The 26823-nt window shown below is 42.7% G+C and overlaps 1 protein-coding gene across 8 annotated transcripts in view; it reads right to left on the bottom strand.

Moving 5' to 3' along the window:
• The window catches only part of ELAVL2 (ELAV like RNA binding protein 2), a 134220-nt gene that overhangs the window by 76706 nt on the left and 30691 nt on the right, over positions 1–26823 (bottom strand). For 4 of the 8 annotated variants that reach the window (XM_036434195.2, XM_036434196.2, XM_036434191.2 and 1 more), the window contains exon 2: positions 658–748. The exons of 2 other annotated variants lie outside the window; for them this stretch is intronic. In XM_036434195.2, the coding sequence (XP_036290088.1) occupies positions 658–729 (72 nt within the window). In that variant the 5' untranslated portion in view covers positions 730–748. Of the gene's footprint in view, positions 1–657; positions 753–26823 lie in introns of those variants that run through there. 2 more of the 8 variants (XM_045580278.1, XM_045580277.1) reach the window with 1 other exon arrangement.

The raw sequence follows: 26823 nt of genomic DNA on the forward strand, positions 1-26823 counted from the left end.
CAGGTGGCAAGAATGAGCTCCTAAGCCAACATTCAAGTGAACAGCTGCAGTAGGCTGTGTGCACTGAAAATTACAGCATCTCTCAGCTATAGGACCATCTGCTCAGAATAAAATGATACTAATGTGCTATATTTTACAAATAATGCATATTTCATTGATAGGCTCAACACAACTGTTCACAGAATGCAAACTCTTTCAACAGTTACTGGGCAAATAATTTCCAGCCAGATTTACCGTTTCAACAACTTTTGGGGAGCGTCAGGAATTGTGAATAGCTTCAAAAATTTAGTAACCAAAAAAATACATAGTAAACAGAATGTAAAGAATTACGGTAACTTAGCATTCAGACCATACCAAAACTTTTTTTTTGTTTGTATTTTTTTTTTTAAAGAAAGCTTGTCACTCTTTTTTCTTTGAGTCTGCACTAAGTCCTAATTTAGAATAGAAAAAGTCAGAGACAAAAGCATGGTTCTGATGCTGCATATACCACCGTGGTTAGAATTGCCAAGTCCTAATGATGGCCATACCGTCACCGGCTGGATGTAAGAGTAATTCGTATGCCAAATGAAAAGTTCAAGTGTTTGGTATGGCCTCAGCACTTCCTGCAACATGCTTGAAAAAAAGCAGCCTACAGAATTTAAGAAAAATCCCACAGACCCCAGTCCAAGGCTCTGCTGCCCACGAACCACTTCTAAGCAGAGAAGCCACATCACACAGTCTGACTGCCATGTTAGTTTGGAGTTGCCGTCTGCAATATGGACACAAAAAGTACCGTATGTTAGATGAGCAAGATAATGCAACAGATCAGTTTGTACAAAATTTACAGTGATTGCATTAATATTCCCAGCACGTCCATGCAGTGTGGCGTAATTGAATTTGAGGCAATTCCAATCTAATCTTTCCAAATTCATTTTAACATGTCGTTTTCTTGCACAAATTAAGCATTTTAAATTAAGAGCCTGCTTTCAAAACGGTATTAACTAGTTACCTTGGCATCTATCCTAAAGAGCTACCTTTAAAAAAAATATATATTTGAAATCGTAAAATGAAGGAAAACACGGCATGCTGTCCTAACTCTTATGGATGTGGGAGAAGGGAGGAAATGCGAATGAGATTTTATAGTGAGAAAGGCAGTCATGCAATTCATAAGTGAATGCTTTGCATAAAAGCACTCTTTTCCTCAAAATATCAGAAGGGCATTAAGAGAAGCTATATTTGCCCACAATGTTACATTATACTTTAAATGATCCTTAATCCTGGGACTGAAAATTAAAAGTGAATCGGAACCCTGAGAGGTTATTCTGCCACAGTTTCACTGAGAATTGTTCACGTATACTATAAGAGGCAGTAAACCAGCATCCTTCAATTGAAATAATTGGACCAATAAATAGGATTGTTTGGAGTAATGCTTATATAGGATGTCAGCTTTGTCCCCAAATGGAATCAAGTGAACATTTTTTAATATGCAAATTGTAAACCCAGCACGATTTGAAATTAGTGCTGCTATGAGGCCTCCAATATAGTTAATGGGCCATTCACGACTTATTACAACTTGCCCGAACACGAAGCAAAGCTGCCACCGGTACTGGCAGGAAAGCCAAAGTTTACAGTTAGCCATGTATGCAGATGATTTCCATGGTCAACGTAATATTCAAGAAACAAAGAAAAAAATAAAAAGCTCAGTCTCTGAAATAAAGGATGAGCAACAAAGGGTGGGAAGGGGGAGGGGAAACAGCTTTCACTTGCATATTGATGATGATAAAGACTTTATCCTCAGAGTTAAATCTGGCTGTGATTTACTCTTCATGCAAGTGATGGCATTAGTCACATGGAACAATGGACTCCATGTCCTGGCATCTGCCCTCTTTACAGGATGCCATGAAAATGCTAAGTCTTCTTCCCTTCTCCCACTGTTATCAGAGAATTCAGTCTGATTTCTATGTTATTTAAAAAAAAAAAAAAAAAAACACAACACAACAACTTAAGAGCTGAACTGAACCTGTGAAAAAAATAAAGTGCTTTAAAACCCATGATATATTTTGACAACAACCTATTTACCGTTAGCCTACATGGGGGTGAAAGGGGTGGAGGACCTCACCCAACAGGTCAAACCAAGCTGGTTATACCCTAGTACCCTTGGGAGGTCCTATCTAAATATGTTCACTACCTAAAACCAGATTCCAACCTAATGGCCTCCATCCCTTCTACTCCATAGCAGGGGACACGAATGAACTAATCTAGTGACACCCCAGTTTCTGGAAGCCACAGGGGTGCCAACAATCCCTTCACTGCACCAACCAGGTGGGGGAAGCTGTGGATGGAAAATGATTCTGCTGCACTTTTACATTCCAAGCGCCCCAGACAGTTCCTCCGCTTGAGGCAGACACGTACCTTTGTGGGGAAGTTATAAATAAGCTGCTCACATGGCCCTTACCTTTATGCTGGCCAACAATTCCGTTACTAAAAATGTAAAGCTACTTCCCCTTCACTTAAGGACAGGCGAGTCTGCTCTACTCAATCTACCACAGACAACCAGGCTGGCACTATTTATAGATTCCACTGGCTCTGAAACTCTTCGGAAAGAGGAGAAAAGGCCGTATTTTAATGACACGAAACCATTAATTTTAAGGCTTAAAAAAAATGTCTCAATGTACGTTCACGTCTCAATTTTGACATCAATTGGGCCAACGGAGACTGCTTTTCCTCCTGTTGTTCACCAACCGGTGATTTATGAAAAGGCACTTTCACACAGATCAGTCTAGAATATTGTAAAGGTTCCCTGGATTCCAAGAGAAGAAGAGGAGGTTAGTTTTGGTGTGGCGTGATTTTATTGGAGGGGGGAGTGACCTCTAAGTTATCCCACTCACAGTTTACTTCCCATATACCTATACAAGCATTTAAAATTGAATTGTTTTCTCTTTTACTTCAATGGCCCTCTGTGTACTCTAAATTTCAAAAGTTAATCACAATGGTACATTTTAGGAAACCAATGCTATTGCTTGATTTCTCATATCTGGGACCAACAGTTTTCTGGTCACATGAGAGAAAAGGAAATGTTCCTATCTTCCAATTTTCCTAATCTAAAAAATAAAATAAAAATCTGAAAGCCTCTTTGCTATTTCAAACCTCTGGGAGACAGCCACCAAACAAAACAGATTGCTAACCAAAAGCATCCTAAATGTATTCTGAGAATTCTCTCCGAGTACCTTATCTGCATTGGAGGTTTCTAAGGCCTAGAACCCACGTGACTTGGGGACCAGCCTATGCAGGTGGATGGCAGGACGGCTGCCAGGGCCGCTGCACATGCCCTGGAAAGGCCTGTCCGTCTGCACTGGTCTCTTCAATGCTATGGTTAGCGTTCTGACCTGGGCTCTCACCTCTCATCTGGACCAGTACATCCCAGCCTCCCAAAAGGTCCCCTCATCATTCTGATCCACATAACACTGTTCCCCAACAAGACTTTCCTAAACCCTCCATGGCCAGCCCCCTATCCTGCCTATCAAATGAAGCACAAAGCACTCTGTACAAACTTTATAAATATCGGAGAGCCTCCACAAGCCCATTTATTCAAGTAACAAAAAATCTGAAACATTTGGTGTTGCTCCAACCATTGCAGAACAAAGACATCATACAATCTCTGGCTTTGCTCATGGGGTTCCATCTCTGTGGAAGGCCCCCAGCCAAACCCACCGCACATCCCTGCCAGGGGGTGCAGAGACTAAGCATTTGAAAACATAAATAAGGACGAGAACAGTTCCTGTAAAGCTCGGTAGCCTGTTTTCCTATTCCATCTCAAGTATTTCAAACCAGAGAGATTCGTGAAAACCTGTTTTCAATTTTTGGCACACTTCATCAGACATCCTTAAGAACTAAAGTCCAAATTCTTGTCAAATGGCATGACAAAAGAAATTACTTTCACCACTTGTGTACTTTAAAAAAAAAATTTCTTTTTTCACTGATTTTAGAGAAAGGGAGGGAGATACATATATATATATATATATATATATATATATATATATATATATATATATATATATATATATATATGTGTGTGTGTGTGTGTTAGAGAGAGACATCGATCGGTTGCCTCCTGCACAATCCATGACTGGGGATCAAACCCAAAACCTAGCTATATGCCCTGACCAGGAATTGAACCCAAGACCTTCTGCTTTTCAGGAGGACCACAATCAACGAAGCCATACCAGCCAGGCGCCACCTGAGTACTTTTTATTTTTTCAAGAGCTTAACATGCCAACTACTAAGAAGCTAGAAGCCAAGACAAATCCAAAAACATGACACAAATGTGCCCCAAACCTCTGGTCAGCAGGGCTTGGGAGCAGTGGCATCTGGAACCTGCATCTAACTTGAGAAAAATGGCAGAAGCAAAGGTATGTGTGGGGGGGAAATGAGATTTTAACACAAAGGTGTTAAAAAACACATCGTAATAATTAAGTTATGAACTTCAAACGGGTTTAATTCAACACAAACTAGAAAGTTTAAGCAAACATTCAAAACAACAGCTCTAAAAAGAATTAGAGCTAAGGTCAAGGGCAAGCATCTCTCACACTAGAAAGGTCCAGCTTGGGTCAAGTGACCCTGACCTATACACTTATTTGCAGCAAGAGGGTTCTCTGAGAGCAAGATGCCAGGGCAGAATTAGTACCAGGGCACACCGCTCCTCTGACCACATAGAAACCATCTGTCTCTCAAGTTCAAGAGCAGAACCTACCTAAAACAGCATCGATGGCCAAAACACATCTAAGCACTCCAAGTAATCAGTGAAGGGATGCAAGCTTACTGGTGAGAACTGGATAAGTAGCAAACGGGCCATCTGTCTAACAGACACCATTCCTTCAGAACCATGTTTTGTCTTTCCCACCAAAATGGCATTTTGGTGGATATATTTCAGCTTCACAGAATCAAGCAATGGAAGAGTCAACCAAGCCCCGAATCCATGGGGCTGAGATGTCAGCCCCAGGAAGGAGCCATTGGTTTTTCTTTAACGCTCTTCACTTTGTGCTTCTTAAAATTGTAAAGGTTTGTGGCTTGACACTTCAAGCGATTTCCTCAATCCCAGAACCCAGAACCACTGTCAAGTCCCCGCCCCATTGCCACACCATTTTAGCTGCTCGCCTGCCCTATGGATTGCTCAGCCCTGTCCAACTAGCTTTTGGGCTTTGGGGCTAGCTAACAAGGGCAGCAGCTGCCTGAGACAGGGGGATGTGCTTCGGCTGTGAATGCTACCATTTCTCTGTCTCTGGTCCATTACGGCTCCTCCAGAAACACTGCTTTCTTTCCAAGGCCAGTCCTTGTGAGGCCAGACCACAGGCGGCCTTGGAGGCATAGTGGGGAGGAACACATTTTCTTCCAAAATCCTAAGGCCTCTGGCTGGGTGAAAACTGAGCTGACAAAGACAGACGAACAAGAGAAAAGCATACCATCTTCACTGAATGTTTGTATCTACATGGGAGCCTTCACAAGAAAAATTGGAAGGCCCAAAGATGTGATCCGAGTAGAAAGCTTTTAATGTTTGTATGCTTAGACAAACACTAAATGTCAGAAGAACTGACAGATAAAAAGGGTCCGGGCTAGGGACAGGTAAGTGAGGAAGAACTAGCAAGGTAAGTTTAATGAAATTTGTTTGTACAGAATTCTTGGCCCCGCATCCCCTTCTCTGGTGATGAGAATGTCTTCCTTCTTCATGGTACAAGGAGGGAACCTTTCACTTGCGGCATTTGGGGACCTGTTTCAGGGAGGAAGGGGAAGGACGGGGGTGGTCAAAGTGAACTTTCTGCTCCTGCTGCTTTCTCAATCCCCGTCAGCTCAAGACAGTCACTATGCCAAGCGGCCGCCATATTTTGGGATCGTGTTCTAAACCCCACCAGAGGCCAGGGTCAGAAAGGAAATCACAGGGAGGTTTTAAGCCAAAGAGTTGATGCTGTGAAAGTAAATCAGTGTGATTGTGTGGGAGGACTCAGTCACTTTGAAAGCAGGAAGATCAGGAGGAAAACAACTGTGTAATCAAGGTGTCTGATGTGGGTGACTCCAGCCAGGAACAGATCAGAGGGGAGGGAAGAGGGCACACCGGAAGGAAACCTGTCACTAACGGGCTAATGTTAATTACCGCAGGGAGCTGTTTCAATCCGTTATCAAGGTAGCAGTTTAGATTTCAATTGCTCACATTCAAACAAACCACCAATGCATTTATTAATTTCCAGGCACTAAGAATACAAGGTTAAGTAAGCAAAGTAAGCTTCTCATGTCAAAGGAAAAAAAAAGTATTTTAAAAGAACCTGAATTTATATCAAACCAAGAAGTGATTCACTTAATAGCAAATGTAAATTAAAAACAAAACAAAACAAAAAAAAAACCCAGAGTAACTTAAAAGATGCAACTACTAAACGGAATACTATTCAGAAACTGATTTGTAATTTATGAAGCCCCATTAAAGCTGTCAAAAATGCAAAATAAAATATCTCCCAGTTCCCTGCACCCCCCAACGTTTGAAACAAATCAGACAGGAATAAGTTACATCTTGTGAAATGGAAGTAAACTTTAAAATCTGTATTCTTCAACTGGACTATTTATACACCTCCACAGTAGTTAGTGATGATTAAGCGGGGAGTTAACTCAGTCTTGGTTACGGGCCTGCATACACTCTGCATACACTGGCTACCTTCTAGTGATGCATCATTCCAACCTCATTCTTTCATTCCACCCTCAGTGGGCCTCATTAATGACCATGTCATTATTTGGCTACTGAACCTAGAGAGGGATAGGAGTGTAACAGGAGAATGTGAAGTCACAGCTAAAGGGAACCCCCTCAGGGCAGTACCAGTTTGTGAAAGACTGATTGGAAGTCCTCTAATCCCTGGAGTTGGGAGTTTCCTTTAGGTAGGTGAAAAACATAGCTCCTAAGTACTGTCATACTCAAGTTCCAAAACAGAAAGTATGCCCAGTCTTTCTTTTTTTTAATATACTTTTTATTAAGTTCAGAGAGAGGCAGGGAGAGGGAGACTGAAACATCAATGATGAGAGACAAGCATTGATTAGCTGCCTCCTGTACACCCCACATTGGGGTTTAAGCCCACTACCCAGGCACATGCCCTTGACCAAAATCAAACCCGGGGCCCTTCAGTCGGAAGGCCGACACACTCCATTCATCGAGTCAAACCAGCTAGGGCCGTGATTGGTAAACTGCGGCTCAAGAGCCACATGCAGCTCTTTGGCCCCTTGAGTACGGCTCTTCCACAAAATACCATGGCCTGGGCGAGTCTATTTTGAAGAAGTGGTGTTAGAAGAAGTTTAGATTTTAAAAATTTGACTCTCAAAAGAAATTTCAATCGTTGTACTGTTGATATTTGACTCTGTTGACTAATGAGTTTGCCGACCACTGGACTAGGGCAATATGCCCAGGCTTGCCAGGAATAGAAAACACAAGGAAGTTTTATGGTCACCAGTGGAATAAAGGACCACAGTACTCCGTGTGGCTCTGGAGAGCTATGTGACTCGTCACTGTCACTGGCTGGCCTCACATACAGAAAACCAAGAGTATAATTAACTTCAATTAGCTTACACCAAAATAAAAGTCAATATAAGTAAAATGTAAGAAAAATAAGGCCTATTTCCTTAATGATGGTGGGAGGCTACAAACATTTCTGCTGAACTTCAGAAAAACTGGAAATGATGAGGGGCAGCCCTAGGACATATAAAATCTTATGATTAATAGATACACCAGGGAGAGGGGGAAAGGTCTCTCCCCTGCTGCCCCACCACCACCACTACCACCACCACCACAGGAGTATAAACCTGATCAACACAGGTGCCAGCTCCTTCCTCTTGCAATGTCAGAGTCTCCAACAGATACTTCACCTACTTCCACTAGGAAATGTATTTTTCTTTTCAGTTGACACTTAAAGTTCTGTGATTCCCAAGAGAAAAATCCTTTTGATTTAGAAACATGGATAGGAATTATTTAGAATGGAAGCTAGAACATCTTAAAAAAAAACAAACAAAAAAAAAAACAAAAAAAAACAAGGTTCACACTAAGAAAGAGACTATCTCCTTTGGTCTAGCTATAGTATTTTCCTTCTTCCTCCAAAGACAACTTTCTTTAAACTTCACCACAGCTAGGAAAAAACACCTAAGTACCTTGTGTCTTCCTTTGGTAATTAAGCTCCTGGTTATTTACTACAATTTCCAGAGGGAAGAGGGCATGGAGAATTGGAATTCAATTAAAGTGTTATTTTTAGGCCCGGTGATTCCAACTAGGGGAGGTGGGTGAGGGAGAGGATCAAGAGGAAATTTCTGGGTAATGTGCAGCCTAAGAATGTGAAGAGTTAAAGCTGGAAAGGAGAAAGTAAGTTCATTTTTTAGACTACCGATACACACACTCCTGGCATCAGATCTGGGCTACCTCTCTAATAGGGAAAGGAAGTCAAAATGTTTAGGTTCTCCGATAAGGACTGTCACTTCAACTTCTCACTTCTCTCTTCAAAAATTATCTTAATATTGCTGAGATAAAGCACATTTTAATTAAGTGTTTAAGCAAACTCAAAGTATATTGGGGCAAGGCCTACTCTGTAAGCAAGGGTTTGATTGAATGAACATATGTATCTCTTATTTATGTACGTACACACATTCTAAGAGTTGATAAGAAGCAATATCCATTTCCCTTAGCTGATGTTAGGGCACTTATGTTAATAACAGGATGCATCTTAACACGGGAAATTTTTTCTAAGACTCAAACCACAGGAGCATCTAGGATTTGACATATTCCCACACTGGTAAGAGGGAGAGGGGATAGGGGTCAATGTTCTTCAAAAGGCTTTTATTAAATATGTATAATTTAATCAAATAACATGTGAAAACACATTACACACTGTAAAGTGCCAAGTGAATATTAGAGGCTATTATCATTATTGTTGGACAAAGGAAGATGCCCCTTTTAGAATGCTACCACAGAGAATCTGCTTCTCTGGCTTTGAGGTAATGGATTAGCCTTCCCCCCCACCCCCTTCCATGTCCAAATGGACAACAAGGTTGCAGAGCTGTGTCGGGACCCTCTTGACGTGAAGAACACTGTGGATGGAGAGTGCAGTAGGCAGCCTTCTCCATCGTGACCGCCAGCTCCTGTGTTGGGCTCTGCAGCAGATGCTACGCTAACCCATATTTAGCTCAGCCACAAATGGTGACGAAGGAGGGTAAGAATTTTTACTTGAAGTGCTGCAATGTTTAATCCCAGACCTCCAAGGCCTACTGAAATATATAGGATACCAATAGCCTAAGTGTTTCACATCACAATTTCAACCTTGTCTATTTTAGTATACCTTACTTTAAAAAGCACACCACTGCTGCCCCCACACCCGCCCCCCCCCCGCGTGCGCGCTCGCGCACACACACGCACGCGCGCACACACACACACACACAAGTGCACATATGTCCTATTCTCTCCAACTCGGTCTGCTCCTGCTCAGCTGCTCAGCCACTTGGGATTCTAATATTTAAGATTAGAAATTACTACCTCTCTGTTCCTTTGCTAGGAACGCCAAGGATGATACAAGCATCTTCCAATTACATTTAGATTTATTCTTTACAACAGAAGGAGAGAGTATAGAAGTCTCATCCATGATTGACCTCTAAAATACAGGATGATAACATGCAGATTGAGACATATCATGTGGCGTCATAGCTTCTACAAATTACACATAAGGGAAATGACCCCCCACACACAACTGAACAATCTCCTCCCATTTTTCTCCTACTGCAACTTTCAAAATGATCTGAACTTCAACATTTTCCTTCTAAGCATGCACTTCAGTTTTAAGATCATTTTTAATTAAAAGGAAGTAAGACTAAACATGGCATCCTCCTGAATTCTCTGAACCAAATCATAGGATTTAGATATCTCTTGCTGCAGAGAAGAGATTCAGATTATTTGACTGCCTCTTGTAGAATTTAATGAATCCCAACTACTGAAAGAGGGTAGGGAACAGCCTTTATTGATCCTTCATTCCAGACAAGTCCTCAAGTTAGATATTTTACAAACAAAATCCCACTTAATCCTCTCGTGTACTAGGAGCTCTGTACAGTAGCTTCAATTTACAAATGAGAATCTCAGAACTTCAAGAGCCCATACAGCTATCAAGTAGAGAAACAAGGGTTTCTAAACCAGTGCTAAAACTTGACCTAAAGCCTCCTATCTGCTTCCAGTCTTGCCCCTCCATCCATTCTTCCTTCCAGTGCTACAGTGATCTACCTAACAGGGGCCAGTAGCACACAACCATTCCTCTTTTTAAGACCTTCGTTGACTCCACACTGCCTACACAGCAGCAGCCCCCAACCTGACCTTGTTCCCACCCACCTCCCAGGGGCATGCCCACCACTCCCAGCTGCAGAGGCCCTAACCAGCCCCAGTGGTTCCTCCCAGGCCCGAGCTGCTTCCCACTGTGCCTCATGCTCTGTTCTGGGCCTGCAACCGCCTCGTTACCATTTTTCTCCTGTGATGGAAACACCCTAAGCTCTCAGAAGGCACAATGCCTCCAGGAAGCCTTCCGTGACTGCTTAGTCTCCGTGCTATTAGCCCAGACACTCACCTTTGTCACCTCAGCAAAGAATGTGCAGAGACCCATAGCGAGAAAGAGCATCATTGCCCTGAGAGGCACACAGCAAGTAAAAATAATCCCCACCTGTTTGTGGGATTTCTCATGGGCTTTACATTCCCTGCCATGTGGGAAACCTTCCATTGCAACTCTCTGTACCTGGAGGGGCCAGCATCTCCACCGATTATTAATAACAGGGAAGGTAGCCCTGTCGCAGGCTGTCATTCCCCCACCACTGACACACACATATGCCCTTCCAGATACACCTACTGATGCTTATATTATCTGCTCAAGCTTCAAGTTGAATCAGCATTCCAAAAAGAAAAAGGAAAAAAAAAAAATCCTAACTAGAAGCCTTTGTTAAAACAACAAAAGCCTCAGGAAGGAAGAGAGGGGGGGGGGGGGGGAGACGGGAGTGGTCTATCGCCAACAAATCAGTTAGAAATAAGCAAAGCTCACCACCAACGTGAAAAACCAAGACCGCCCCAGATGTCCACCCCCCTCTCTGTCAGCCTAGCCAAGGTCTCCGGAAGCTGGGAAGAAACGGCCTGGGGCCAGGAAGGCAACATCTCTGACTCAGTGGGCATGACAGGAGCACCGTGCTAGGCGCGAGGAAGACAAGGACACCCCCAACACACTTGTATCCCGCCCCTCCAGGATCTCCTCCACCTGCACCCCAAGAAGCCAAAGGCTTCCCAGGCAGTCTCTAAGAACCTACAGTCAGAAATAACCCTCTCTCTGGGTGACCTATTCTAAAAATTGTACTATCTAAGAAGAAAAAAAAGATAAAAGGGCAAAGTCATTGCTGCTATGGAAACTACCACATCTAACTTACACATCTGAGCCTGGGCATATATTTAAGAAGACATGAAGCACTCTGCTTCCAAGCGTCTAAAGTGCCAGAGAATAATAGGAGCTTGTGCAGAGCCTTCGCATTTAAACATTAAACTGGATTTCTGCCTCATTATAAAAATTTGAAACTACAAAGGAGCAAAGGTTGAAGTTTTTCCGATTCCGGACTGCTAAGAGTTGCTTGGTATCCATGTCCTGCTATGCCGTAAGAAGAACAAGCTTCTTTAGAAGAACTCCTCAATGCAGTGGATTTAGCACATCAATTGTTTGGCAGTGGGAACGCAGAGTTTTACCAATGGCAGGACTTTCAGAAAGTACCTACTGTGTAACAGGCAATATGTACTAGTCCACAGCAGGAATGACTGCAAGCTCTTTCGGATCAGCCTAAAGAAATTTTTACCATCATCTACTACTTTTATCTCAAATGCATTTGGAGGAAAAAGAATCCTCAAGCCAATTCTGATTTATACCATATCTATAAAGAGAGCGAAGATCTACAAAAGTATAGTTTCTTAGACATATTGTACAGAGTTCCTTGACATGATCTTGAATCTCTGGCTGAGAAACATCGCATAACAAATGCACAGTGGTAACCTGAGCCTCTGACTCTCTCCCCTACCCCCAACCCCCACCCCCAACCAACCATGCTTTTGTGAAATGTATCTTTTGTCAGGAAGAGAACCCAGGATTCACAACAAAGACCTAGGGAGTGTGGGACTTAGAACTGAGTTGAGGAAATGGGATACTACTTTTCATTCTCTAATTGGAGGAGAGCAGGAGCACCCCTGGGGGAAGGGAATCATCAAGGTAGAAGCAGGAGCAGGAAATTCAGACCTGAGAACACTTCCAACAACACTCACTAGAGCGAATTTCACTGCTGCTGCTATCAGATCAAGAAGCACTATGCATCACTAGCCAGGACAGCAGTATTTTGCCAAAGTCACTTCTAATTGCGAATGCCCCATCTTCTTGACTTGCTGGGACTAAAGACAGCTGACTTCCTACACTGAGAACTGACCGAAATGCAAACAAATGAATCCTCTTATTTATCTGTCCAGGTTGGCTACACATTAACAAATACCTATAAGCAACACAGCCAGGTGGCCACGTGCAGCATCCTTCCTGGTGCAAAATTCATCACATACCTGATGGCATGGTGAACAGAGCAGTGGCTCTGACCAGCGGGAAGAAACCTTGGAGAAAGAGGGAGCCTAAGGTAGGAGGGAGTCAGAAGTCTTCCTAAGCTACTACACATTCTAATAAATGGCCGAGAGTCTGAGAACCAGTTAGTACAGTCAAAAATAAGAGTAAAAGGTGGCAATGGACTCGGCTTAAATCCATGCATGAAGTCAGAAAGAAGCTACAGGATCACATTTGAAAGGCGGAAGAAAGAAAGGTCCCAAAACAGTCATCAGTAACCACCTATGATCATGCCTGTGGCTCCTGGAGGAAAAGCAAGAATAGAAGCAAGCAGCCTGGCAGTGAACAGCCAGGATCTCTGCCCAGAGCCACACTGGAAGCCAGGAGGTGGGGTGAGTCCACGTCTGTGTTATCTGCTCTAGCCAATGTCTTCTTATAAAACCAGTAGTGCTCAACCTTTAAAACTTTACCAATTTAACAATTTCACATTTATTTAAAAAAAACATGACGGGCTTCTCTTTAAGAAGTAACGGAAGCCAATAAACAGCAGAGAAGACTGGTAACAGAGGCCACATTCCCACGGAGCTGCTAGCCAGCAGGCTTGCCCTTTAAATGGAGCACTTTCTGTGCAGTTCTCCCAAGACCAGCTTTATGTAAAGCCTTTGCCTGAACGCCCTGCTTCCTGCCAGGGCTGGATCTCACATCGAACATCAGAGCCTAAAGGTCAAACACGCTGAAGGGGGTAATGGCTTTTCTATCGCGATGGTTGAGGATTTCGGAGGTCGAGAGTACTGACATACTGACGTGGGAGTGGAGGAGTAGAAAGGAGAACTCCTATGCAAAATGCTTGAAAATGTCACTGTTGATACAGCACAGAGGTACAACTAATAACGGGCTGGGGTGGGGTAAATTAATCTTAACTCCTTTTGACATATCATAGTCATCTAAATTCAGCATCTTTAATTTTAGACCTAATAGTCCATGAAATGTTCCAAGGGGTAACCATAACAAAGAATGAAGCAAAAGAGCATACATCCTGTGTTCCATACGTCTTAATATGATGGCCACATACCTTCAATGCACTAGGAAATGAGATCCATGTTGGCATCCTGTGCTAGCCGGATTGGTCTTGTCCACAAAGAATTAAGTACGTATACCTGCCCCTTCCTGAGTTAACTCAGTCCTAAGTAAATATTTTCACACCAGAAAGAAGGGGAGGGGTCTACTAAGAGCTTATCTCCAGGATTGCAAGGATGGGGGGGGGAGGGGGGGAGGGACCAGCACATGCAGAAGATAAAGATCACCTTGCATTATACCAGAAGCCCTGAATGAAAATAAACAAGCTTTAATTTCAAAGTCTGTAAAAACTGTCTCTCGTGGCCAACATAAATTACATTTGAGGTAGGATGGAGCGTAAGTAGGGACAAAAGTGTATAAAAAAAGAGGTCTTACTGCACACTCTCCCAGCTGCTTCAGCTTCACCAGAAAGATCCCCATGAAACCCTGCTTGGGACCAACAGCGCAGGCAGGCGGTGGTGGACACAGACGGCCAGTAGCGGGGCCAGCGGGCAGCAGGCCTGAGGCCTGGCCACTTCACCAGCAGTGGGAGCTGGGAGCCGTGAAAGGAACCACTGGAAGGCGGGGTGAATGTGCTCTCCCACAGCCCCACTGCTATTTTGTTTCAGGTGTAAGTTTTCCAAGCACTGCCAAACTGCCCCTGGGTCCATTTGGCAATATCAGGGCAATTACAACTTGGGTTAAAATCATGAGGCGATTAACTCTCCATTCTTTGCAAATTTCTGGAAACAAGAGGTCTGTCTGAGCCAAGAGCAGGCAACACTGATGCCTAACAAGGGTCTCCCCAGAACCTGAGTGAACTGGAACTTGCAGCGATTTCAGGCAGAGACTAGGAGAAAACGATATTTTTCACCTCTTCTCATTAAGCCAAAAGCCACAGCTAAACATAAAAAGCCAAAAGAACTTCCAACATTGAGGGCTTTATAGAACCTGTTAAATTATTTCTCTCTCAACTACAAATCTTTAAAGCTGCCAAGAATTTATTTTTAATGGGTTTTTGTGTGTACATGTGTGTGTGTGTGTTTCCCCAGAACTCCTGCTAATTTTCCTTTAAAAACTTTCCTGTGAACTTCCAATCCCTATTATGAGGAAGGTGGTTAGGGGTCCTAAACCTGGGAACATCCTGCCCATCCTGCAAAACCTCATTGTAATTTAGGGAGATCCTCTCTTCTCCCAGGGCTGGATTATAATATGTGAACCGGGAACAGACCAACATTGGGATTACACAGCAGTACATTATGATAATAATTTCTTATTTGTTTACTAATCTAGTGTATGAGATTCCAAAACTAGTCAAACAGAACTTACTAAAAAGAATCTGACACTCTCACACTTTATTTAAATATAAACACTGACAAGTATTTCAGTTCTCCCCTCAATACCTGATGACAATTAACCCTTCAGGTGAAATTTCAGCCTCACAAATTTAGGGGGGGAAAAAGCTTTCTACATACTAATACTCCCAAATATGACAAAAGTTTGCAAGTATTAAGTCCTTATGCATCTCTGTATTATCACTTTCTCGTATTTTTGGTCCATCTATTATGCCCTTATAAAGTTAAAACACTAGAATACATGAATACCTGATAAAAACCACATCATTAATTATGTTGGCCTGCACCAAGATTCTTACTATATCCCTCATAGAAATAAGTGCTCGAATCAAAATGATCAAGTATAGCACAGCCGCGCCCCAGCACAGCTAGTATTTCCCATATCTAAAATATCGAAATGAAATGCACCTATTTGTAGTAAAAAGAAGGCTTTGGGTCAGGTCTTCAGAAGAGTTAGGAGAGCAGGTAAACACCACGGTGGAGAACACAGGTCTCAGTACTTGGTAGCAGGCAAGGGAAAGGTGGGAGTGGAAGCTTTCAACAGCAGCTCATGTCAGGGCCAGGAATTGACTTCCAGGGATCAATTCTCCTTCCAGATCCTAGTCTAACACAACTAATGAGGGTTTGGAAACACAGTAAAAGTAAAAATCCTTATGAAGTAAAGAAGCTGGCTGCCAGTCCCAATTGTGTTGCTTAATAGTTTTTTGATCTTTGAAAAATTGTTAACATCAGTAACTTCTCTCATCTATTATATCTAGATTTTCCCACTCTGACTAGCAAACAGGGTTTTTCTCAAAGTTAGATAATTGATAAAAGAGTGGCTTCTAAAAATTATAAGACACCATTATAAAGTATTATTTCTTAGACCTTGAGAAATCTTTTCTGCTATCACTACCTCATTCCAACAGCACATTTCTAATGTATGCGAACATCAAGTTGTTCAAAGTTAACAAAAAGACACAACACACCCCTGCATATAGGTGAGATATGCTTTCTTCTCTCAGCTGGAAAGAGGGCCACTGTATACCTTAAACTCACCTGTAAACAGGCCAAATACCGCTATATTTTCCAGCTATAAGACGACCCCCTAATTTACAGTTAAAACATAGGTTTAGGCCTATATTCGCTGTATAAGATTAACCCCCACTTCAAAGAAAAGACTTATTTTGCCATCAAGATCTGCAGGTAATTTTTGTGCAATTTTGGTCTTTTGCCCCGATTTTAAGTTGACTTTTTTTTGTTTCAAAAGTTGTCTTATACACCGGAAAATACAGTATTCTCATACAGTAAGTTCCAAGTACCAAATATTTAAACTACCACAGCAGACAGAATAGTCTATTTGAGTAAAGTCTGTTTAACATAGAAATGCTTAAGCAGATACCAATTAAAAAAACAATATGTTGATAGATAGCTGACGGTGGTGTTTAGATGTTAATTTAAGAATCATACCCTATAGCTATCCCTATACTATACATGGAGTGGCAAGATAATGATGATCTCTGAACACATAAATAATCTGGGCACTCAGTGTGTGTGTTTGTGCATGTATTTTAGAGGCCCAGTGCATGAATTCATGCATGGTCCAGCCAGCCTGGCCACAGGGAGGGGACATGGGCGGTAGGCTAGCCTGTCTGCTGGTCGAACTCCCGGTCGAGGGGACAATTTGCATATTAGCCTTTTATTATATAGGATATATAAGATATACACTGAGTGGCCAGATTATTATGCGTTCAGAGATCATAATAATCTGGCCGCTCAGTGTAGGTAATCATCATACACTATAGAGAATTCATAATAAGGTGTCTGATAAGATCTGCTCAGGGCCTACCATAGTGCTTAACACAGGGTCATAGCATGGTCAACAAACTGACTCACCTGCCATTAATGTTAAGTGCTTGGCATTCCTAAAAAGTCTAAGAAATTAGACCATTTTAAAGAGCTAGAACTATGAACTAAACTTAAGCCTGAAGATGATTTTGCCATATCACACTAAGATAATAGTCTGCTGATGAGGCAATCCTCCTGAATTTACTGATAAACTATTGACATGCCTACAGAACAGACTTGGGCACCAGAAGAAAGCATAACTGAGGAAGGGAACTCCAGAGCACTGAAGGTAAAGGTGGCCCTGGAGGGGGCGTAGGAAACAAAATAGAAGAAAAGCTGGAGGATTAATTAACAAGTATATCAGCTGCCCTGGGAGTTCACCTTCAAACAAAAGGAGGCTCCACTTGAAGCCTGGCTTAAGAAAATGGGAGGATTCCCAGCGCAGGCTCCAGGCCATTCTCACAATTCACTCCACAAACACCTACACACCTCTGCCTTGAGAAAAATCAGTCCTACATTCCCACAACTGAATACTATTCAGCAGCAAAATAAGAGGGCCCATGTACAAAACAAAGTATATTATAAACCGATAATTTTCATGAGTGCAATTCTGTGTCCTGCAAGACAAAAAAAAAAAAAAAGAGGAGGGGGGGACTTTCAATCTTTGAACTTATTACAGCTGCCCTTAGAAGTCAATTATAGCCAAAAAGAAACATTTTAATTACATATATTCCAATTCTTACATTATACGTTTTCACAAATAGTGTGGGAACAAATATAACGGGGGGAGAGCGGGGGAGGAAATGTCCTTCAAATTGGAGCTATTATAAGTCCTCCCTCACCGTCTCATGTCTGGGTAACCCAAAGCTCCCACTGCCGGCACTCAGCTGTAACAGAACCTGGACCTATTCTGCCCATTAGCAGCTGTAAACAGACATTTCTATAGCCTATGACCAGGTTTGGCCAGCGAAGAATAACAGGTTAAAACTGGAGAAGGAATATAATGGGGGGAAAAGTTAACCAGTTGGTAGAATTCTGCACAGAAGCAGCACAACCCTGAGTCCCACCTGAAGGAGACTTATCTCAACCTTTCCACAGAGTTTGCAGTCCCAGAAGAGAAACAGCGACTAACAATCCCAGACCCTTTCGCCCTGAAAGTCCCCAGATGGGGTCACCCTGAACAGGAATCCTCCCAGAATGCTGACTGATCTACTGCAAGAACAGTTAGCTGGTCTTCACTGATGCTACACTCTATTTTGGACACTAACTGTCTCAGGCTCGCTGAACTTGAGAGGTTTCTAAATCTTTCCAAGGACATCAGAAACATTGGTGTCTGTACCAGAGCATTTATCTCTGTTACTGAAGAAAAGTCACCTTCCAGAAGAATGGCTGTGAAAACCCACATCGTTTGCACTAAAAGTAACAGAGAGAAAGAAAAGCCATCTAAAAGCACGTGTACTGGGAAAGTCAAGGTGAACTCCAAGAAAATTAAAACCTTACCATCAAATTCTATCAAAATGATGCCAGTAACAGAGATCTAATTTATATTGAGATGAACTATATAGCTCAGACTGTGCCAGGCAAGGAACTCAGGCAGGCTTATTTCATACCAAGACTTGTAAGACATGAATGATTTAGAAACATACTGAAGCCTGAATTGCTAAAATGAGGACAATCCAAAGGTGATTACCGACTTATCAGAAGACTGACTTAACAATGGGAGCTTTTAGGAAGAGTGTCTCTTTTTACCTTCCCTTCATCCCAGAAAAATGCAGTTTAATAAAAACCCATCTTTTTTATGAAAAAAAAAAAAAAAAGTTACTCCTTTCAACTAGTGTTGAATTGCCCTTTATCGCTGGAGATAGACTGTATCACTCAGAAAGTTTTCCTGAAGACATAAGCATCTGGGGGGGGGGGGGGGGGGGGAGTGAGGAGGTAGGGAATAAACTTCAGGTAAGGACAGGACTAGAAACCTATTAAGGCAAAAAACTAAGACCTCGCCCTGGCCAGTGCAGCTCTGTGGTTAGAACATCAGCTGCACACCAAATGGTCTTAGGTTTGATTCCTGATCAAGGGCAGGTACCTGAGTTGGGATTCATTACTGGCCCAGTCAGGGTACTTATAGGAAGGACCCAATCCATGTCCCTCTCAAATTGATGTCTGTCTGTCCAGGTGTCTGTCTGTGTCTCTCTCTCTCTCTCTCTCTCTCTCTCTCTCTCTCTCTCTCTCTCTCTCTAACTCTCCTCTAACCCCCTCCCTGCCCCATTCCACTCTCTCTAAAAACCAATGGAAAAATATCCTCCGGTGAGGATTAAACACAACAACAAAACCTAAGACCTCATGTTCCTAAAGTATATTAGCATACTTTTGTAGTGGGTTCAGTAATAATACACTTTTAGTGACAGGGGGGAAAAGGAAAGCCTTTAAAAATTTAAGCCACTGAACTTTTAAAATGACACACACATGACCCAGTTTACTTTTCTACTCAGAGAACTTTTACACTATATGTCTATTTTCCTTGTAAGCTTTTTATGTTTAATATCTTTTAAGAGGTATGATTTTACTTAAGCACACAATGGAATAAAACATCATTAAGGATCTTGGCCCTAGAATCCGATTCTAATGGGAAAGACATAACTTCAAACAAGGGCGGAAAGGCAATATACTACTATAAATGGCAAATGTGAGCAAGAATATGGACACTGGGGAAGGAAGACATTCTTGGATGGAGTGAGAAAGACAGCAGCTGTAAGTTGAATTTAGGGTGCACCAGGCAAAACAAGCCCCATGTGATCCTAACAACCTAAAGAAATGGATCGTTTTCTCTGTTTTTTCAGAGGAGGAAACGGGCTTCAAAATATTAACTTGCCCAGAACTACAAAACTTGTAAATCCAGGTGTATTCAGACTGCACAGCACATGCTCTTTGTCACACCTCAGTAAAGAAATTAGCACACCAATGCTGGGCTTCTCCCCAGACCTCGTATGTAAGAATCTCTTGTGACTCTAATGTGCAGCCAGGGTTGAGCGCCCCTGCAAAGACCTTCATGAAACAAGCGGAGTATCAGGTGGACGGTACCGGCAGGCAAGAGTCAAGCAGCCAAAGACAGGGGAGCACACCAGCTTCTAGGGAGAAAAGGGCTGCCCTGCGGCCATCAGTGGGATGTGAAGGCAGAGCCGGCAAGAGCATGTGCGGGGCAAGCGTCACCAGAGCAGTGACTAAAGAAACAGAGAAAAGTTGAGAGCACAAAGTACAGGCCAGGAAATTTGTACTTTTTAAAAACTCATCATCCAAGGATATGTTTATTGATTTGAGTGATGGAGGGAAGGAGGAGGGAGGGAAATGGGGGAGAGAAGGAAACTAAGGGAGAAAAGAGAAGAGAAGAGAAGAGAAGAGAAGAGAAGAGAAGAGAAGAGAAGAGAAGAGAAGAGAAGAGAAGAGAAGAGAAGAGGAATCATGGAAACCTAAACCTAGGTATATGCCCTGACCAGGAATCAAACCCGAAACAGTTTTAGTGTACAGGACAGCACTCCAACCAGCTGAGCCACCCCGCCGGGTTGCGGGCCCGATTATCCAGTATGGGGCGTGCAGGAGGCAGCTGATCAATGATTTTCATCACTGATGTCTCTCTCTCTCTTTCCTCTCCTTTCTTCTCTGAAATCAATAAAAATAGATTTTTAAAAAAGACTGTAGGTAAGAAGGGGGAAAATAACTTTTATAACTAAGGTGACAAAAGGGATATACATTTTAGAAAGGAAAGGAAGAAATAACCATGGACTAACCTAAAGCTAATGGCAGAGCTACAAAAGGACAGGTAACAAGCAGGACTTGCTGAGCAATCAGAAGTGTTTACAACCATAAACTCTCCAGTGACCCTTTCTAAGCATTCACCATTCTAAGCCTCCTTTAGAAAATGGAGGAAACAGACACATCACCTTGCTCACTTATTGGTAAGAACAAATGAGATAATCCAAATAAAATAGATTCAGAGCTCCTATATTCTAATACAGTACAGTATGAGAAAACAGTATCCGAATTTTCCCCTTCTTACCATTACACCTCTAAATGGCCTCGATAGTTTTCAAGGCTCAGAAAAATGCACCTGTCTATTCAAATTCTATTTTTTTTAATTTATTTTATTGATTTTTCACAGAGAAGGGAGAGTTTCTAACAGTTTCTAGAGAGCTAGAAACATTGATGAAAGGAGAGAGAAACATTGATCAGCTGCCTCCTGCACACGCCCTACTGGGGATGTGCCCGTAACCAAGGTACATGCCCTTGACAGGAATCGAACCTGGGACCTTCCAACCCACAGGCCTATGCTCTATCCACTGAGCCGAACTGGTTTTGGCTCAAATTCTATTTTCAATCACAATACTCTCTCCTTCAGTCCAAGCTATGAAAATTAAAATTTTTCTAAATGGTAAGGTGCAACACACACTATTTCACAAATGGCTGGTAAATTTATGTAAGTGATACATTAAATGTACATAATTTGTACATTGACTTATATACAAAATTATATATTGATAATACTCTGTCCAGAGTATTGATAATACTCTGTCCTTGAGTGAATTCTTGGGGCCAAGTGTTATTCAGAAAACAAATCTAGTAACAGGATTGGTTAAACTTTCAACCATTGGTTAAAACAACCCACACAACTTAAAATCTGACACCTGCCAGATGACAAAGCTTGGTAGTAGTCTGCGAGATTTCCTATTGAACATTCCTCTTCACTGACCTTATTTTTAAGATGACTTCCCACACACTTAGTAGCTAATCTTCCAGCTAAGTGATCTTTAAACTCACACTCTAAATGGCAAGAAATGTCTTCCTGAATAACTTATGCAAATTACCATGTCCAGTCACTATGATGGAAAACTGAGTTGCTGTGTAAGGGTATCTTTCCTTCCCCAAGAAAATAAGCATTCTTACAGAGAGGGAGAGGGAGGCCAAGATGGGGGGAAATAGAGTACAGGAGTAAAAAGTATTAGCTTCTCATATCTTTCAAGCCTTTCCCAAGTGTAGTTTACAAATGAGAAAAAGATGTTGAAGTTGCTTTTTAAAGATCTGTGTTCCTTTAACCCCCTCTCAGACTTAAGAGGGCACATTTCTAATTCCTGAAACCGGTTTTCAAAGGGAAAGAAGATAATGCTTGGATAACCCATGAGACACATGGAATGACAGTTGCTGTGAAGAAAGGGGGGGAAAGCCTTTCGGTAAATGAGAAATTTTTTCTGAAATCATTCTTTGTCTAGAGAACCACTCTGAAAGAACTGAAGGGCCTGTCACCGTCCTCTTGTTGTGTGCTGGAAACAAAATAGATCTAACGGTTACACCGAAGGGAGAGGTCAGAGAGGGAATTCTAAAATGGAAAACCTAAAATGGCGAAAAGGGTTAGGAGAGAGAGGGCACCTAAATACACGGAAATGCCTGCTTGATGAAAAGATGGAATGGCCCTAACTGGTCTGGTTCAGTGGATAGAGCGTTGGCCTGCGGACTGAAGGGTCCCAGGTTCGATTCCAATTGGGGGCCTGTACCTTGATTGCGGGCACATTCCCAGTAGGGGTGTTCAGGAGGCAGCTGATCAATGTTTCTCTCTCATCGATATTTCTAACTATCCTTCTCCCTTCCTCTCTGAAAAAAAAAAAAAAAAAAAAATCAGTAAAATGTATTAAACAACAACAACAACAAAAAAGATGGGATAATGTCACCAAACTGTTTGAATCCACATTCTCTTTCCCGGTTCTGTGCCTGCACAGGTAAAGTGAAAATATCGGTTTGCTTTTGGAATGGATTTTCTAGTTAGGATTAATCACAAGCATTATCAGCTGCCCTGGGAGTTCACCTTCAAACAAAAGGCGGCTCCACTAAAGCCTGGCTGAAGAAAATGGGAGGATTCCCAGCTCAGGCTCCAGGCCATTCTCACAACTCACTCCACAAACACCTACACACCGTGGCCTAGAGAAAATTCCCCCGCATTCCCCCAGAGGAGACAGTAAGGGCAGGATCCCACAGTTACCCTGAAGAGACAGAGAGATAGTTAAGTTACGGCAGGGCCAGTAACTCTAGACCAGGGTTCTTCAAACTTCTCTCATTATGAGAATCACCTGGTGGAGTTGTTAAAACACAGATTCCCGGATCCCAACTATAAGAAGTGCTATCAGGAATCTGTGTTTTAACACCTCCACCAGGTGATTCTCATAATGAGAGAAGTTTGAAGACCCCTGCTCTAGACTGATCTGCTAATACAGTCATTGCTAGCCATTTACATCCAACCTTTGGTTTTGTGTTTTATTCATGACTAGGGGCCCGGTGCATGAATTAGTACACCAGTGGGGTCCCTTGGCCTGGCCTGTGGGGATCAGACTGAAACCGGCTCTCCAACATCCCGAGGGGTCCCGGATTTCAAGAGGGCGGTTCCTGGAGGATGCACCCCAGAATCGGGCTCCTCCTCTCTGGTTCCAGGTGTCATAGGAGAAATGTAGCTGCCAAGTCATTGCAGCTCTTGCTTTGAGCGTCTGCCCCCTAGTGGTCAATGGGCGTTGTAGCTTCTAGCTGAATGGTTGGCTGGTTGGCTGGTCATTAGGCATTTATATATATATATAGATGGTTCCGCTGCAAATTTGTCCTCATTTTAAAAGTCGTGACCTTCAGAGGTGGGCCCTGGGCAACTACACAAAGCAAAAGAAACAAAAAAAATGTCCCTAACCTCACATCTCAGCATTTCCAAAACAAATGTCACAGGTTCCAGGATGAATGCTGGCCTCCTGATGGCTCAAGCCCAGGGGACCAGGTCTCAGAGCAGCAGACAGGTGAGGTGTGCAGGGAGAACACTGCGAGACCCTCAAGACACCTGTGGTAAAGCATCCTGTCTTCCAACTCTGCTGTTTAAGGGGCTTTTAAAGCACTGGCACCTGGCACGGTACCTTTAAAGGCAATTGTAACAAGAGGTCAGGCTATAGAAGTGAAGAGGTGAGAGAAGAAATCAACTGTCTATCAATTGTCAAACTCAACTTTAAAAGGCAGAGCTGGTCAGGTGCTGTTGTACAGAGTGGAAGGGGCGGGGAAGGGGGAAAAGGGATAGGGAATCCCCACATTGGAAATGCCTGATCCCTGGGGTGGGAGCAAGGAGCCTTTGACTAGTTGTCAAGATCAGAAAATATTTTTTATCCATGCTGAACAAGAAAAACTGTGGATGGAAAAATCAAGGGAAAGAGACTAGTTTCCCTTCGTCCCCAGAGGAATCAAATGCCTTCAAGTCCTGTTCTGAACTGAATGTGTCCCAAAACCCACTTGTTGAAGTCCTTATGCCAATGTCATTATATTTGGGGGTAGGGTCTTTCAGGAGGTAATTAATATTAAGGAGGTCACAAGGGTGCATCCCTAATCCAATAGGGCACCATAGAGAGAGAGGAAGACACACCAGGCGAAAGCCCACGGAGAAGGCAGCCATCTACAAGCCAGGAAGAGAGGCCTCACCCCAAACCAACCCTGCCACCAGCACTTGGATTTGGGACTGTCGGCTTCCAGAACTGAGAGAGAGCAGATTTCTTTTGTTCAAACAATCCAGTCTGTATGTGGTTATGGCAGCCTGAGCAGACTGATACAACCCCCAAACCAACTCTTTCTCTCCGTTACAGTTTGCTTTCTAATGCCGCCAGCCAACCCTGCTGACTCCTGGGCGGTGAGCAGAACCACATCTCAGCACGTTTGAATCCACAACTGTTTGTTTTTGCTTCAGTACCACCAGCATCCACACTTCCTTCTCCAAATTTCCCTGACACCAGGGCAAGCCCGTGTTACCATATGTAATTCTTCCTCTCTCCCCCCACCCCCCAACCACCTACTCTTAATTCCAACCTGACTAGCTTCCCCTTCCCAAGAGCATCACATGCTATATCATCTGCTCCAATGCCATCAATTACATTCTTACACATCTGCACCCAGGAGCCTTTTCAACTGTCTAACCACCTGCCAACCCTAACGTTTTCTCACAACCTCTCGTAAAATAAAAAATAAAAAATAAATCCCTGCACAAGGTCAAAATGACTGACAGCCATACTGTGAATATCTCTTGCATTTTCCTATTTCCTTGCTTTTATTGACATTGTTGCAACAATTTATAATGTCCATTCTGCTCTATTTCCTCTTTAAAATGGTGCCTGGAACAGAGAAGTTATGAAGAACACTGTCCCATCACAAGGGACTGCGAAAACAAACAAACAAACAAAACAATAACTCTAAAATGCTGCTCTGCCAGAAAATGTGTCTCATTCAAATAGGCTGCTAGCCCCACCAAGGCATCATGCACAAGATCTGGAAGATGGAGCCACCTAGTAAAAGAAAAACGAGAGCAAAATCACAAATTTCATAACATGCCCATGCATTCCTTAACACATCCAAACTATTTCTGGTTGGAGAGTAGGAAGGAGAAGAACCAGGAGGCTTCCACCGGCCCTTGAGAACAGACTGCATGCTCCACTTAGAGCCAGTGATGTTTAACTTCCCCAGCACAGAAAAAGCCCCTCTGTATAAATAGGAAGCAGGGACTATCATACGTAATTTCACACATAACTGGAAATCAGAAAGTTTCAAATGCTCATCTTCCCTGAAATGTTATCATCCTAAGTTTCACATAAGGTACGGAGACCACGAGACACCCAGAGACTGGCCTTGGAGTGCACGCATGTCTCCTCTCAAACCTCCTGTTTTATTTCCAAACCCACCACCACCACCTCTATCTCAGCAATAAAACTTGTCATGGAATTGCTCAGATTTTTCCCAATTTTCAGTGACCCCTCTCTATGAGTTCTCCAGAGAATTTCACAAGCCTCCTCCACCCTCTTTTTGTGAAGACAAAACTGAGCTTCAACACCTACGCCAGATCCCTATTCATTCTTTTTTTTTAATGTATTTTTATTGATTTCAGAAAGGAAGGGAGAGGGAGAAGAAGATGGAAACATCAATGATGAGAGAAAATTATTGATCAGCTGCCTCCTGCACAACCCCTACTGGGGATCAAGCCCACAACCCTAGCATGTGCCCCTGACCGGAATCAAACCTAGGACCCTTCAGTCTTCAGGCTGACTGACATTCCATCCACTGAGCCAAACCACCTAGGGCCCCTATTGAATTTTTCATCATGTAGTTGACAAATTAAAAAACAAAACAAAAAAAACAAAAAAAAACAAATAATATAACAAATTGAATGTCTGGCTCTTAATTTTATATTCTCCCAAAAGAAACTCCATCCTGCTCACTGGCCTTTCCACTTCCATACTTTCACACCTGCCATTCTCTCTCCACCTGGCATCTTCCCTCCCCTACTCCAATCCAGCCATGTGCTCATCACTATGAAAACTTCACTCACCTTCAAGTCCCTCCTTCCCTTTTGAAAAGTAGAAGAAATTTTTCCTGGTCACTTAGCTTGCACTGCATCATATACTTTTAAGACCCCCGTGAAAATGACTCCACCTATTAGTGTAGTTCCTATGTAGAGACCTAACTAGTACGGAGACCCTATTTTCTGGCGTATAAGACGACCCCCTAATTTTACAGTTAAAACATAGGCTCATGCCTATATTTGCTGTATAAGACTACCCCCCACTTCAAAGAAAAGACTTACTTTGCCGTCAAGATCTGCAGGTAATTTTTGTGCAATTTTGGTCTTTTGCCCCCGATTTTCGGTTGACTTTTTTTCATTTCAAAAATCGTCTTATACGCCGGAAAATATGGTAAATTGAAAGAGCCTTAGCTCTATGGCTCCAACTCAAATCAGAGAACCTGTTGTCCACATTACCAGAGACTCTCCAATGCCACAGACTAGCCACCAAGAGCACTCAACCCGCTGGATGCGCTGCTTCCCCACTCTAACTCAGCGGTGAAAACACAGAGAAATGGCACCACGTGGATCCACAAGCAGGGTGCAGAATCAGAAGCAAACTGATAGTATAACACGCAGACACGTCACATTTCTCTTTTCCTGGAAC

Source organism: Pipistrellus kuhlii, unplaced genomic scaffold, assembly GCF_014108245.1.
Source record: "Pipistrellus kuhlii isolate mPipKuh1 unplaced genomic scaffold, mPipKuh1.p scaffold_m20_p_12, whole genome shotgun sequence".
Lineage (NCBI taxonomy): Eukaryota > Metazoa > Chordata > Mammalia > Chiroptera > Vespertilionidae > Pipistrellus > Pipistrellus kuhlii.